We start from the raw sequence: 14,463 nt of genomic DNA on the forward strand, positions 1-14,463 counted from the left end.
GTGGCAGTTTGTCACATACTGTGATTGACTTAATGCTTTTCAAACACTAGAATAAGCTTGAATCCAATTGTCATTTAAAAAAAATATTTTTGCACAAAACTCACATTTATGATTAAAACTCTCAAAATATGAGATTTTAATTAAAGCTTTCTACTGGAAACTATTTTGCATACCAGTATAAAAGCCAAAGTGTTTCTAACTTTAATGTAGGCAATTTACTATGTGTCCCACAAATTGAGTATTTTTTGCATTAGTTAAAGTTTCATCATCAGAGATTTAAGAATATAGAATTATGCTTGATGAGTAGTAGGAAAGACATAAAATATAGCAACCTATTCTCTACACCTGTATATTTGTGTCATAGGTGATGAGATGGAAGAGAAGCAGCAGGTGGAGGAACAGATGAGGGCTGTAATGGATAAATACAAGTACAAGCGACGGCAGATTCGAGAACTGCAGGAGGACCTGCAAACCATGAGCAACACCCTTGACAACCTCAAGAGGGATGAGGATGCTTATGTTGAAATGATTGAGGAGAAAAAGGTAAAACTAAACATCTGTTGGGTTTGTTTTCTAAAATACCCATAAAGTAAGACAAACAAATGTACCAAGTGTACCAACTGAGGCTGATGAGATAATAAATATGATTTGTCCAGTAAACATTAATTAGATACTGTTTTAGTATTTCTAAATGAAGATCAAAAGTGACTTTAGCATTGTTTTATATATTTCCCTCAAACCTTCTTTAATAGCATGGATTATTTCTCATGTAGTTTGATATTTGTAATCTGTTTTGAGAAAAGGATGCAAAGAGATCGCTTTTTAGAAAACTGGATGGTGTCTTAAATTTAACTGTTTTTCTTAATCATTCCTAGCCTGACAAAAGCCTATATCTCTGATCTGCCTGTCTTAGATGGGCATCATATCAATCAGATAGGTATCATATCACTTGGGTACCATATTACTCAGGTACCATATCACTCAGGTACCATATCACTCAGCTAGGTGTCATATCACTCAGATAGGTACCATATCACTCACATAGGTATCATATCAATCAGATACCATCCATATCACTCAGATAGGTATCATATCACTCAGTTACTGTATCACTCAGGTACCATATCACTCAGCCAGACATCATATCACTCAGATAGGTACCATATCACTCACATAGGTATCATATCACTCACATAGGTATCATATCAATCATATGCCATCCATATCACTCAGATAGGTATCATATCACTCAGGTACCATATCACTCACATAGGTATCAGATCACTCACATAGGTATCACATCACTCACATAGGTATCATCACTCACACAGGTATCTTATCACTCACATAGGTATCATCACTGACATAGGTATCATATCATTTATTAATAATTATTATTCAATACTTATCATCATAACTTAGTGTACATACTGATGGAATATTTTGTAATATTTGCAGAATAAATGCTTGCAGCTGAATAAGGAAATGGAGGAGCAGAGAGGAAAATTAGAAAGAGTAGCAAAACAGGTAAGACCTTTCTTGCAGACAAAAGAAAGAAGAGTAACAAGATTTTGACATGTTTAAGGAGGAATTACAAGTTTCATCGATACTAATTTGATTCTTCCAGTGGAGCCTAAGAAAATGAATGATGGCCAGGGATGATTAGTTTTGTTACATGAGCTTTTAATATACATAAATTTTGTCTAATTAACAGTTCCTGCAGGGCAGGAATCAATGTTCACAGAGCTTTCAAACTCCTTACTAACACATTCATTATGATAGTTGATTGATTAGAATTGTTCAACTGTATAACGATGCATTATCAATAATTAAGAAGAACTTATCTTTGATAGGAAGTAAACTTATACCCATACTGACATACTTTCAGGTAGAGCTATAACCAGTATAGTGAATTTATAAACTGAGGTCAGCCTGCTGTGATATGGTTTCTTGTAGGCTATAACCAGTCCAGTACAATTATTTATGAACTGAGGTTTACCTGCAGTGGTATGGTTTCTTGTAGGCTATAACCAGTCCAGTAGTTATTTATAAACTGAGGTCAGTCTGCTGTGATATGGTTTCTTGTAGGCTATAACCAGTCCAGTACAATTATTTATAAACTGAGGTCAGCCTGCTGTGATATGGTTTTTTGAAGACGATAACCAGTCCAGTACAATTATTTATAAACTGAGGTAAGCCTTCTGTGATATGGTTTCTTGTAGGCTATAACCAATCCAGTACAGTTATTTATAAACTGAGGTCAGCCTGCTGTGATATGGTTTCTTGTAGGCTATAACCAGTCCAGTACAATTATTTATAAACTGAGGTCAAATTGCTGTGATATGGTTTCTTGTAGGCTATAACCAGTCCAGTACAATTATTTATAAACTGAGGTCAGCCTGCTGTGATATGGTTTCTTGTAGGCTATAAACAGTCCAGTACAATTACTTATAAACTGAGGTCAGCCTGCTGTGGTATGGTTTCTTGAAGACTATAACCAGTCCAGTACAATTATTTATAAACTGAGGTAAGCCTTCTGTGATATGGTTTCATGTAGGCTATAAACAGTCCAGTACAATTATTTATAAACTGAGGTTTACCTGCTGTGGTATGGTTTCTTGAAGACTATAAACAGTCCAGTACAATTATTTATAAACTGAGGTCAGCCTGCTGTGATATGGTTTCTTGTAGGCTATAACCAGTCCAGTACAATTATTTATAAACTGAGGTCAGCCTGCTGTGATATGGTTTCTTGTAGGCTATAACCAGTCCAGTACAATTATTTATAAACTGAGGTCAGCCTGCTGTGATATGGTTTTTTGAAGACGATAACCAGTCCAGTACAGTTATTTATAAACTGAGGTAAGCCTTCTGTGATATGGTTTCTTGTAGGCTATAACCAATCCAGTACAGTTATTTATAAACTGAGGTCAGCCTGCTGTGATATGGTTTCTTGTAGGCTATAACCAGTCCAGTACAATTATTTATAAACTGAGGTCAAATTGCTGTGATATGGTTTCTTGTAGGCTATAACCAGTCCAGTACAATTATTTATAAACTGAGGTCAGCCTGCTGTGATATGGTTTCTTGTAGGCTATAAACAGTCCAGTACAATTATTTATAAACTGAGGTCAGCCTGCTGTGGTATGGTTTCTTGAAGACTATAAACAGTCCAGTACAATTATTTATAAACTGAGGTAAGCCTTCTGTGATATGGTTTCATGTAGGCTATAAACAGTCCAGTACAATTATTTATAAACTGAGGTTTACCTGCTGTGGTATGGTTTCTTGAAGACTATAAACAGTCCAGTACAATTATTTATAAACTGAGGTCAGCCTGCTGTGATATGGTTTTTTGTAGGCTATAACCAGTCCAGTACAATTATTTATAAACTGAGGTCAGCCTGCTGTGATATGGTTTCTTGTAGGCTATAACCAGTCCAGTACAATTATTTATAAACTGAGGTCAGCCTGCTGTGATATGGTTTTTTGAAGACGATAACCAGTCCAGTACAGTTATTTATAAACTGAGGTAAGCCTTCTGTGATATGGTTTCTTGTAGGCTATAACCAATCCAGTACAGTTATTTATAAACTGAGGTCAGCCTGCTGTGATATGGTTTCTTGTAGGCTATAACCAGTCCAGTACAATTATTTATAAACTGAGGTCAAATTGCTGTGATATGGTTTCTTGTAGGCTATAACCAGTCCAGTACAATTATTTATAAACTGAGGTCAGCCTGCTGTGATATGGTTTCTTGTAGGCTATAAACAGTCCAGTACAATTATTTATAAACTGAGGTCAGCCTGCTGTGGTATGGTTTCTTGAAGACCATAAACAGTCCAGTACAATTATTTATAAACTGAGGTAAGCCTTCTGTGATATGGTTTCATGTAGGCTATAAACAGTCCAGTACAATTATTTATAAACTGAGGTTTACCTGCTGTGGTATGGTTTCTTGAAGACTATAAACAGTCCAGTACAATTATTTATAAACTGAGGTCAGCCTGCTGTGATATGGTTTCTTGTAGGCTATAACCAGTCCAGTACAATTATTTATAAACTGAGGTCAGCCTGCTGTGATATGGTTTCTTGTAGGCTATAACCAGTCCAGTACAATTATTTATAAACTGAGGTCAGCCTGCTGTGATATGGTTTTTTGAAGACGATAACCAGTCCAGTACAGTTATTTATAAACTGAGGTAAGCCTTCTGTGATATGGTTTCTTGTAGGCTATAACCAATCCAGTACAGTTATTTATAAACTGAGGTTTACCTGCTGTGATATGGTTTCTTGTAGGCTATAACCAGTCCAGTACAATTATTTATAAACTGAGGTCAAATTGCTGTGATATGGTTTCTTGTAGGCTATAACCAGTCCAGTACAATTATTTATAAACTGAGGTCAGCCTGCTGTGATATGGTTTCTTGTAGGCTATAAACAGTCCAGTACAATTATTTATAAACTGAGGTTAGCCTGCTGTGGTATGGTTTCTTGAAGACTATAAACAGTCCAGTACAATTATTTATAAACTGAGGTAAGCCTTCTGTGATATGGTTTCATGTAGGCTATAAACAGTCCAGTACAATTATTTATAAACTGAGGTTTACCTGCTGTGGTATGGTTTCTTGAAGACTATAAACAGTCCAGTACAATTATTTATAAACTGAGGTCAGCCTGCTGTGATATGGTTTCTTGTAGGCTATAACCAGTCCAGTACAATTATTTATAAACTGAGGTCAGCCTGCTGTGATATGGTTTCTTGTAGGCTATAAACAGTCCAGTACAATTATTTATAAACTGAGGTTAGCCTGCTGTGGTATGGTTTCTTGAAGACTATAAACAGTCCAGTACAATTATTTATAAACTGAGGTAAGCCTTCTGTGATATGGTTTCATGTAGGCTATAAACAGTCCAGTACAATTATTTATAAACTGAGGTTTACCTGCTGTGGTATGGTTTCTTGAAGACTATAAACAGTCCAGTACAATTATTTATAAACTGAGGTCAGCCTGCTGTGATATGGTTTCTTGTAGGCTATAACCAGTCCAGTACAATTATTTATAAACTGAGGTCAGCCTGCTGTGATATGGTTTCTTGTAGGCTATAACCAGTCCAGTACAATTATTTATAAACTGAGGTCAGCCTGCAGTGATATGGTTTTTTGAAGACGATAACCAGTCCAGTACAATTATTTATAAACTGAGGTAAGTCTTCTGTGATATGGTTTCTTGTAGACTATAACCAATCCAGTACAGTTATTTATAAACTGAGGTCAGCCTGCTGTGGCATAGTTTCATATACTCTATATCTACTCCAGTACATTTATTTATATACTGAAGCTTCATCAATCTGGATTCCATTTTATTTAAATATTATATAAGGGCTGTTCCACCATATTAATTTTGTTCTTTTCATAGTGAGTCACGCCTAGTTTCAGTTAGTTGGTGTTCAGTAATTTTATTTATATTATATTTGGAAAGATATTACCTTCTGCTGCCTATAAAAATGGTACTAACAGCTGCCTTGCTAGGCACTCAGCATTAAGAGGTTAGTGTTAGGACTGGTCGGCCTGGTGTCAGGACAATGGGACTGGGTGGGACATGATGTTACATGTCTGTGCAATGATGCCCCAGTGCTAGACATCACTATAAACTGCCACACTGCAGACGTCATTGTGATATGACTGACAAATTGTTAAAGCTACATTGAAAATCCAAAATCACACACACACACACACACATACCTTCTGTTGTGATGGCTATGACATGAACAAGATGTTGTTATTTCTGTTAATACAAAAAGAAAACAGTTGATAGCATGCACCCCTTTTCTCCCATTAAACACAAGGTAATAGGTGTGGTCAAAATCTGACCCTCAGTGATTCCATGCTAATTTTCTTATACCTTTTGTTATATTTAGATGCTGATGTCACCATAAAAAAGACATTCCGAATTACATGAGTTCTAATATTTTTGTGTGTAATGCAGCTGTAACATGCAATGAACAATTAGGTAACTTATGTCTCACAAGGTTTGTTGCACTAGCCTGTTGTTGAGATATCTGATCTTTAGTTACACTGTCAAAGTATGATTTGATTAGCATTCATCTTTGAAAACTAAATCTGCACAACCTTTGAGAATGTGTTAGCTGGCCACTGCTCTGTTATAGATGTTTCCAGGTTCATGACAATGCAAGTTGGCTTGATCATGTGTTGGCTGGTATTTTCAAGGCAGATTGTGAATTAAAGTACAATTTACTGCAACAAAAACAATATTTATTGTTACTACTCTAGGTCATAGAATATGTAAAAGAAAGAAGAGAAACCAGCAATTTAAGTAAAATCAATAACAGTTTATTTCTTTACAAAGTGAAAATTCAGCTGACACTTACAACATTGAGAATTAATTCTCAAATAATCCTAAATGCCCTATCACAGGTGCAAAAATAAAGAATCTTCCAAATTAATTCCAATAGTCTTGAATGCCCTGATATAACACATTGATACAATCCAGAATGTCTTTGATTGAGCTGACAGTAATCCAAAGTAGTGTAGTAATTCAAATGTTAATTAAGAGATAAATGAGCAATTTTATTAATTCAAATGAATATTTTCAATATATAATCCCTCTAGAATTATATCTGATTTGAACAACACAAATGCAAATCTGATCATGGATTCTCACAGACTGATATAGAACAGGAATGAATTATTTGTTTATCAAATCCCTATTTATGTACATTTTCACTTCACCTAGATGTGAATCTTTCCAACAAAAAATTCCAGTCTAATTGAAAACAAGACTGGGCCTAGAATGTTCCAAACTCAAATGCTATATAAACATTCTCTCTATACAACTTATAATGGTGGAAAAAAGTTAAGCACACAATGTAAATATACATTATACAGCATCACTTTAATACTGCTTACACATTAAAAGGAATGCATGTAGATAAGATATCTAGTTTTTTGTGAATATACAATCTTAACAATTCTAATGGTGATGGGTATTGACAGAATTTTATATTTTAAGATGGTGAATATGAACCAAATACAGTTCTGTTGGTGGTACACTGAAAATGAATGAGCATTCCTACCCCATGTTATTATTTCCTAGAACAACCTTAACCTGAATGATAATGAAAACTGATTTTCTCCATGGTTCTTTGACCTGGTTTATTAATTCACTAACTAAAAGTGGTGGGACAAAACTTATCTGAATTAACAGAGTTTCAATGTACATTTAAAATTTTAAGCCTGTTAAACAGATAAAAAAATATACACAATGAGTTATTTACCTGCTGATTATGGTCTTACTTTTTCAGAATTCTCGATATGCCAGGGAACTGAGGTCAGCCAAAAAAGCTAGAGGCGAGACAGAGGAAGAGGTAAAGTTGCCTATTTTTGATGAATGAAAGTTAATCCTGTGAAGTTGGCTATGCATTACTCATAATGTGATTTGTAAATAGGAAACATCGAAAAAGAATATACTTTTATTTCCGGGAGGTCAATGGTGTACAAAGTGTGCACACTTTTTATGAAGATTTAACATGCATATTTGAAGATTATGGTCATGACCTCTGAGTTTCACAGTGTTGCTGGATTCTCACACCTTTGAGACCCTTTCATTAGGGCAAAGAAAATATCCTGCTGAACTCAAAGGACTGCATTTAAGTGAGAAATCATAAGTAAGTGTATGCTTGATATTTTCGCTGTCTTTAATCTGTGTGGTATGTACACTATTCATGCCAGTTATTGTTCTAAGTGTTACAGCTTTACAGTTGCATTGTACACACTCAAGGAATAATGTTGTCATAAAGCACAAAGCATTACAATTCTTATACTTTTTTCTCATATTGTTGTCAAGCACCTATTAGTGACAAGATATGTTTCCATCAATACTATGGCATCATTAGTTTATTTAGGGTTTGTTTAAAGTGTTATACTTCATAATTGGTAAAACCTTTGATAGATTCTCATTATACTTGGCATGATTCACTAAGAACCTAAGACAATTCATTTAGCAACATGATCGCTTGCCACTTTTACCTTGGGATCAAAGTCCCAGTCATTGTGAATTTGCATTATAATGTTTGTTCAAGTGATTAGTTTGCGTCTATTTTCAGAACCCCATGATGGGTTTATTTTATACTTATGATGAATAATGCTGAAACTAAGAAAATTCATTCTGTGACATGGTCACTTGCCCCTCTGAGTTACAATCATTGAAAATTTGCATTTAGATTTTGGTTAAATTTTTTACATTTCCTTATATTTCCTAAACCCCAGGATGGATTGTCCTCATACTTGGAAACCATGAAATTCCTCATTAATAAGATTTTGGTATGAATGTATTCCTAAATCAACTCCTACTTTTACTATCATGTTCAAAACACCTGCACAGAGATTAGTCAGAAAAAAATGCCTTGGAGTCATTATATGTTGTTGAAGCCCCTTGGTGAAAGTTTAATACTGAGGTCACATCCATCTATATATATGTACTTCTTTCCACATAATAGATTAACATCAGTGTTAAAGTTTCTGTACTTTCCTTTTATATCATTGCTATTTTATACCTTCATTTTATATCATTGCCATTTTATACCTTCCTTTTATATCATTGCCATTTTATAACTTCTTTTTATATCATTATCATTTTATACCTTCCTTTTATATCATTGCCATTTTATAACTTCTTTTTATATCATTGCCATTTTATACCTTCCTTTTTGTTATCATTGCCATTTTAAACCTTCCATTTTGTATCATTGCCATTTTATACCTTCTTTTTATATCATTGCAATTTTATAACTTTCTTGTATTTCATTGCCATTTTATACCTTCCTTTTATTTCATTGCCACATTAAACCTTTGTTTATATAATTGCCATTTTATAACTTCCTTTTATTCATTGCCATCTTATACCTTCTTTTTATTTCATTGCCATTTCTTTTATTTCTTTACCACATTATACCTTCAGTATGCATTGATCCGTATTGTGTATCAGCCAGTTTTACAGTTCATTCTATGACATGAGGATTTTCCATTTTTAAATGAAGACAGAACATTAAGTTTGAGATTGATATAATGTTGTTTGCTTTGTTTATACTTCATTCATGTGGTTGGTTTCTCAGCTGGCCACATAGTCTTGTTATTTCATATTTGGATGTATTTTGATGTGCACAATGCCAATTTACTCACCTGCTTTTTATGCTTCACCGACTTTAATCAGCTCTTTTGTTAGCTGTACTGATTATAGAGTACAAGAGCTTAGTGGATGGTCTGTCATCCATTGTCCAGTGTCAATCATCTGTCTGTTAGCTCAAGTTTATTATTGCTATCCTCATAAACTACATGGAGGATTGCCATGAAACTTTACACACACATTTATTGAAAGACTTCTTATGGTCTTTAGTTGGCCTTTAACCGATTCAGCCCCGATCCCGTCTGTAGGCGTGTTGAGGCTGTACCCTACTTCAAAGCCCTGCAGCATCAAGGCCATTTAAGATAGACCAACGTGGGTGGTATTAAAAAAAAACAGACAGATATAGCTCTAAAATGATGTCAAATAATATGGAAGTTCTAGTTGCACTACAAAATACAGAGAGAAAAAGCTCATTTTTTGGACCCGTTTTTTTTTCACCCAAAATTCGCTCGAGATCGGAATGCGATTTTGTGTCCGGATTTGAGACCTTTTGGCCTCAGATCTAAGGCATACTGGTCTTAACTGCACACAGACAGGTGAACCTTTGCAAAAACTAGGATAAGGTGGGCATTTGGAATAAATTGTGGTCTCCATACGAAAATGATGGGTCTATTAGGCAAAAAAAAGAAGAAAAAAACTCCAACTTTTACCCTTCTGCTCATGCGCAAGCAAAATAACCAATGGAAATTGATGTTTCTAATACAACTAGGCATTATTCTCATGGATAATCTGTTGAAAACCGCTGTATTATGATGTATTCAGAAATAGCACCCCAAATGTCGTTCCTACGCACATTTCAGGCAAAAACGACAAAAACCTCTGGTGCCGAATGAGTTAATGATAATGGTGCCAGTTTGATGTCAAATAAGGCCACCATGGCATCTATCTTGAAAATCCTGTTGTAACCACTCTTCCTGAATGGAAGTCAAATTGTTTTACAATACGACTTGTGATGTCTAGTTAGTTTGAAATGAAAATGGTGCAGATCATGAATCCAGAATGGTTGCCACAGTAGCCATCTTGAAAATATTTTTATCTTTACTTCTGCTGAATGGATGGTCATATCAGCATGAGGTTTTAACTGAAAGATTTCTTTTGATATCTAGTTGGTCCTAAATGAGAATGGTGCCAGTCTGATGTCCAATATGGCCATCTTATAAACCTTGTTACTGCTACTCCTTCTGAATGAAAAAGTAATATTGTCATGGGATTTTAAACAGAAAACTTATGATGGTTGGTCCTTAAGGGGGCGCTCACCAGTTATTATGTACTTTTGAGAGAGTGACGTATGTAAAGTGAAGTTGTTTGCATTTGAAACATTCACAGTGGTGAGAATGTTTTCATACCTCTATGCTACTTTGATATAATGTGTCTAACATTTCTTTGGATATTGTACTTATGGAAATTGTACATGATCTTAAGCACATGGGTAACTAAAATGACTGTTCCCTTATGCTAAAACAAATCACCCTGACTTAGTTTAAAGTACACTATCTTTAGCATCTATTAAAATAGGGAAAATGAAAATTGCCCAACTAGACAATACCAGCTTCTGAAAGTGCAATGGATTAATTATCAAAGATATAAAATGTAAAAAGTTTTCAGCTTCTATTTTTTATACAATTTACCTCTGAAGTCCAGGAAATGAAAATGACCAAGCGGAGCTAGCAGGTTTTGAAAGGTGCACATCTGGAGTAAGGCCAAGCTGTACACTCTATAACCCATATTACACCCATCAATCATACACCAATATAAAGGGAATTAAAAGGTTCTTTGAACAATACATACAATATACAAGGTCTTTTTTAAATAGTCAATGTAACCAGGGAGGAAACCTAGGGAAATTCTTTTTTATTAAAATTCTAACCCTATGCAAAATACAAAACTAGTGCAGAGTGCTACCAAAAGCATTCTGTGCTGATTGAACATCCAATATAACTGTTACAGAGGCCATCTTGAAAATCTTATTGTTACTACTTCTACAGGGATTGTTAGATCAGCATGATGTTTGTACTACATGACTTTTCATGACATTTTGTTTGTCCTAAATGAAAATGGTGCTGTGCAGACATGCAATAAGGCCAACACAGTGGTCATTTTCAAAATCTTGTTAGCACTATTTGTAAATGAATGGTTATCAGTATGGAATTTTCACTGAAGACTTCCTATGAAGTTTGGTTTGTTGTAAATGAAAATGATGTCAGTCTGACTTACAAAAAGATTTCTTATGATGTCAAGTTGGTCTCAAATGGAAATGGTGTCAATCTGATTCTCAGTATGGCTTACATGACAGCTCTCTTGTTACTGTTATTTCTCCAAAAAAGAAGGCATATCAATATGGGATTTTCATCAGAAGGCTTCTTATGATATATTGGTTCAGAATGATGTCATGGCGGTCTTTAATGATAGAGTACCAATCTGACGTCCACAGCAGCTAATCTGAAAATCTTTCTATTGATAAAGAATGTCAGAGATGGTTTCAACACTTAGCAGTGAAAAGGACAAAATGGTCTTGTCTCGAATTCCTGGAAAATCTTTTAGGGCAGTATAGTGTCAGTCTGTTTGAGGGACTCTTGTTTACCTCAATTTTGTATGTTCTTTTGGTTTGAGAGTTGTACAGAATAGTTTGTGAGAACATCTTGTTGGTTAAAATACTAAATTGTCAAAAGTAGCCCAGTTGGACTAGATTTCTTGGTTAAGTGACTTTATGGTTTGCATGTTGGCCAGTTTCTTGGATACTATTAGCCACAGATTCATGGTGACTGGAAAACCTTTCTACCATGGTCACATTGTCATGCAACTTAGTGTGGAAAGCATTTGGGTGACTTTAGCACCATTCTGCCAAAGTAAGTCACTTTGACCATTTGTGTAACCTGCCTTGGTGGAAAGGTGGACATAATGATCACTTTTGCATCCTTGTTCATGCCAATACATCCGTCCTCACCCTTTGATTTGGAACATAGCTTGGGGAAAGACTCAACATGCTGGTCATGGACAATTTATTGTATATTATTAGACTTTTATGTACCATCAATATTTAAAATTCTGCATTTTTGTTAAGTATAGTGCACCTTATTACTGCTAGTGCATAGCGGGCTTGACCACAATTTCCACACTACCTTGTGCTGCTTATTGGATGTGGTGAAATAGTACATGAAACTAAGCATGACAATTTCACAACAGGTTTAAGAGTTTCCGAAACAAAATGATCACAGAGCATGAATGGTTAGTGTTTCAAATTGGGAATTAATTTGCATATCATAATTTATGCCTTCCTCTTCGTTGTAGAAAGACTTTGAAGTGCGTGAACTACGGGAGTTTAACAAGTCAGTGATGTCTCAGATTGCAGACGCCCAGCAGGTTCATCCTGATATCAGTGAGGCAGTTCATCTGTACTTCTCACAGGTAAGGTACAGGTGTATCTCTTGTGTGACCAGGTTTAAGTTATTATATGCAATACCTTCAGGTATGAAGAAAAATACATGTTTTTAACATATGGTTGGGATTTTTTGTTGCAAGTTTGTGCTTATTTGTACGCTATTAGTCCTTCTATAAAAATACATACCATTCACATCTGTATTCATTTTTACTTGGTTTCAGAACCTTTAAATAATAAGATAATTACAAAAATTAAATTGTCGTATTGTTACTACAATTCTGCAAAACAAATTTACATCAGTAAAAACACAACAAATTATATGACAAGTTTATATTATGGTTTCTGAATGCACCGTATTTGCTGGCCAAAAGTCTATGCAAAGTATAAGTTGAATGAACAAATTTTCAATCCTACATCCATATGTAAGTCTATGCTGAGTGCATGTATAAGACAAGACCAGATCAAAACTTTGGATTGTCTTTTTTACTTCGTTCCACACAGCTTTGTGAATTTTATCCTATCTGCAACTCAGTAACTTTTCTGGTCAGGATCATTAAATGGAAATAAAAGTACCTAATTTGTTTCACACAAGGCATTTTAAATGTTTTATATACTTTTAACTACAATAAATAATGCTGGCCTGAAAATTTGGTGAGTTACATATAGGATAAAACTTGCGCGGCTGTGTGGAATTTAACTATAAATATTTCTGGTTTCATAAATATTAAAAGTATCACTTTATGCTATTTCAGATTACCAACAATCTGCATAATTAATTCTAAAATGCTTTTTTCAGAGTTTTTTGCAGAAGAGAGATATACAGAGAGTGGAATGCATATGTATTCCATTGCATGTTTCTTCTTGCACCTTGTGATCAGAATAAAATATGGCCTGATGTGCGAGAGAGAGAGATTTCAGCTCTTCTTATGTTTTTTTGTTGTTGTTTTTTGTGGGTTTTTTTTACCTTGTTGCCCCATTTTGCTGAAGCTTTTGTCAAAGAGAGAAAACATTAATAAATGAAACAGTAAATGTAAACTTTGAAAATACATACCATACTCCATATAGACTCCATTTACATTGAATTCCAAGAATGACCATTTCGCATGCTGTCTATGCTATTCTTTGCAAGTATAATGACCTCTCCATTCCTAACAAATAAGATTTTTTTTAAAAAGTGCATCATGTACTCTTCCTATACTTAGGCAGCAATTGTTTTTTATCTTTGCTCATGCTAGATGTTACTTTAAATTGGTGTCAGTTCCATCGGCAAGTTTAGAAGATGTCACTGGTTGAGAAATTTATACGAGTAACCACATGGCATTTTCTTTCATTATATGGTACGGTATTCATAATACACATGGGTAGCTTCATTTCCCTATTGGTAGCCTTGCTAATATGATCTTGTCTGCCAAATCTTGACATCAAACAGGTGTTAGCTTGGAATGACTGAATATAGCCATAGCATATTTAATTAGCATGTAAATACCACTACAAAGCCATGTGATTCTTGTTTAATGGAAGTGAATACAAAAACTAGAAGGAATCGCTTACCTAGTGGTATTAATTGATAATGGAATAAGGTACTGCACTTGTACAGTAAGATCAGTCATCAGGTAAGTGAACAATACAGTACAGATTTACAATTGTGAAGACATCTCTCTGTCTATCTCTCAGTTGGCCATAACTTTTATTTGATAATTAGGGACTAGAATAAAATTGTGATGGAAAATGTCTTTGTCATGGTTATTCATCTTCTGACTTGTAATTTCTAATGCACATATGTGTAATCAGATTTAAACAACATATATTACAAACAATGTACATTACTGGTGCATAATGTTTTAGCACAATTGCATCTGATGTATGTTAATTTTTTAT

The 14,463-nt window shown here is 34.6% G+C and overlaps 1 protein-coding gene across 1 annotated transcript in view; it reads left to right on the forward strand.

Moving 5' to 3' along the window:
• The window catches only part of LOC149798866 (coiled-coil domain-containing protein 39-like), a 53,528-nt gene that overhangs the window by 30,885 nt on the left and 8,180 nt on the right, over positions 1 to 14,463 (forward strand). Inside the window, exons 16-19 of the mRNA XM_089957779.1 lie at positions 365 to 543; positions 1,459 to 1,527; positions 7,327 to 7,389; positions 12,495 to 12,611. Coding sequence (XP_089813905.1) covers positions 365 to 543; positions 1,459 to 1,527; positions 7,327 to 7,389; positions 12,495 to 12,611 — 428 coding nt within the window. The remainder of the gene's footprint in view (positions 1 to 364; positions 544 to 1,458; positions 1,528 to 7,326; positions 7,390 to 12,494; positions 12,612 to 14,463) is intronic.

The sequence above is a fragment of the Sinohyriopsis cumingii genome, chromosome 5 (genome assembly GCF_028554795.1).
Source record: "Sinohyriopsis cumingii isolate HCF-2022 chromosome 5, ASM2855479v2, whole genome shotgun sequence".
NCBI lineage: Eukaryota > Metazoa > Mollusca > Bivalvia > Unionida > Unionidae > Sinohyriopsis > Sinohyriopsis cumingii.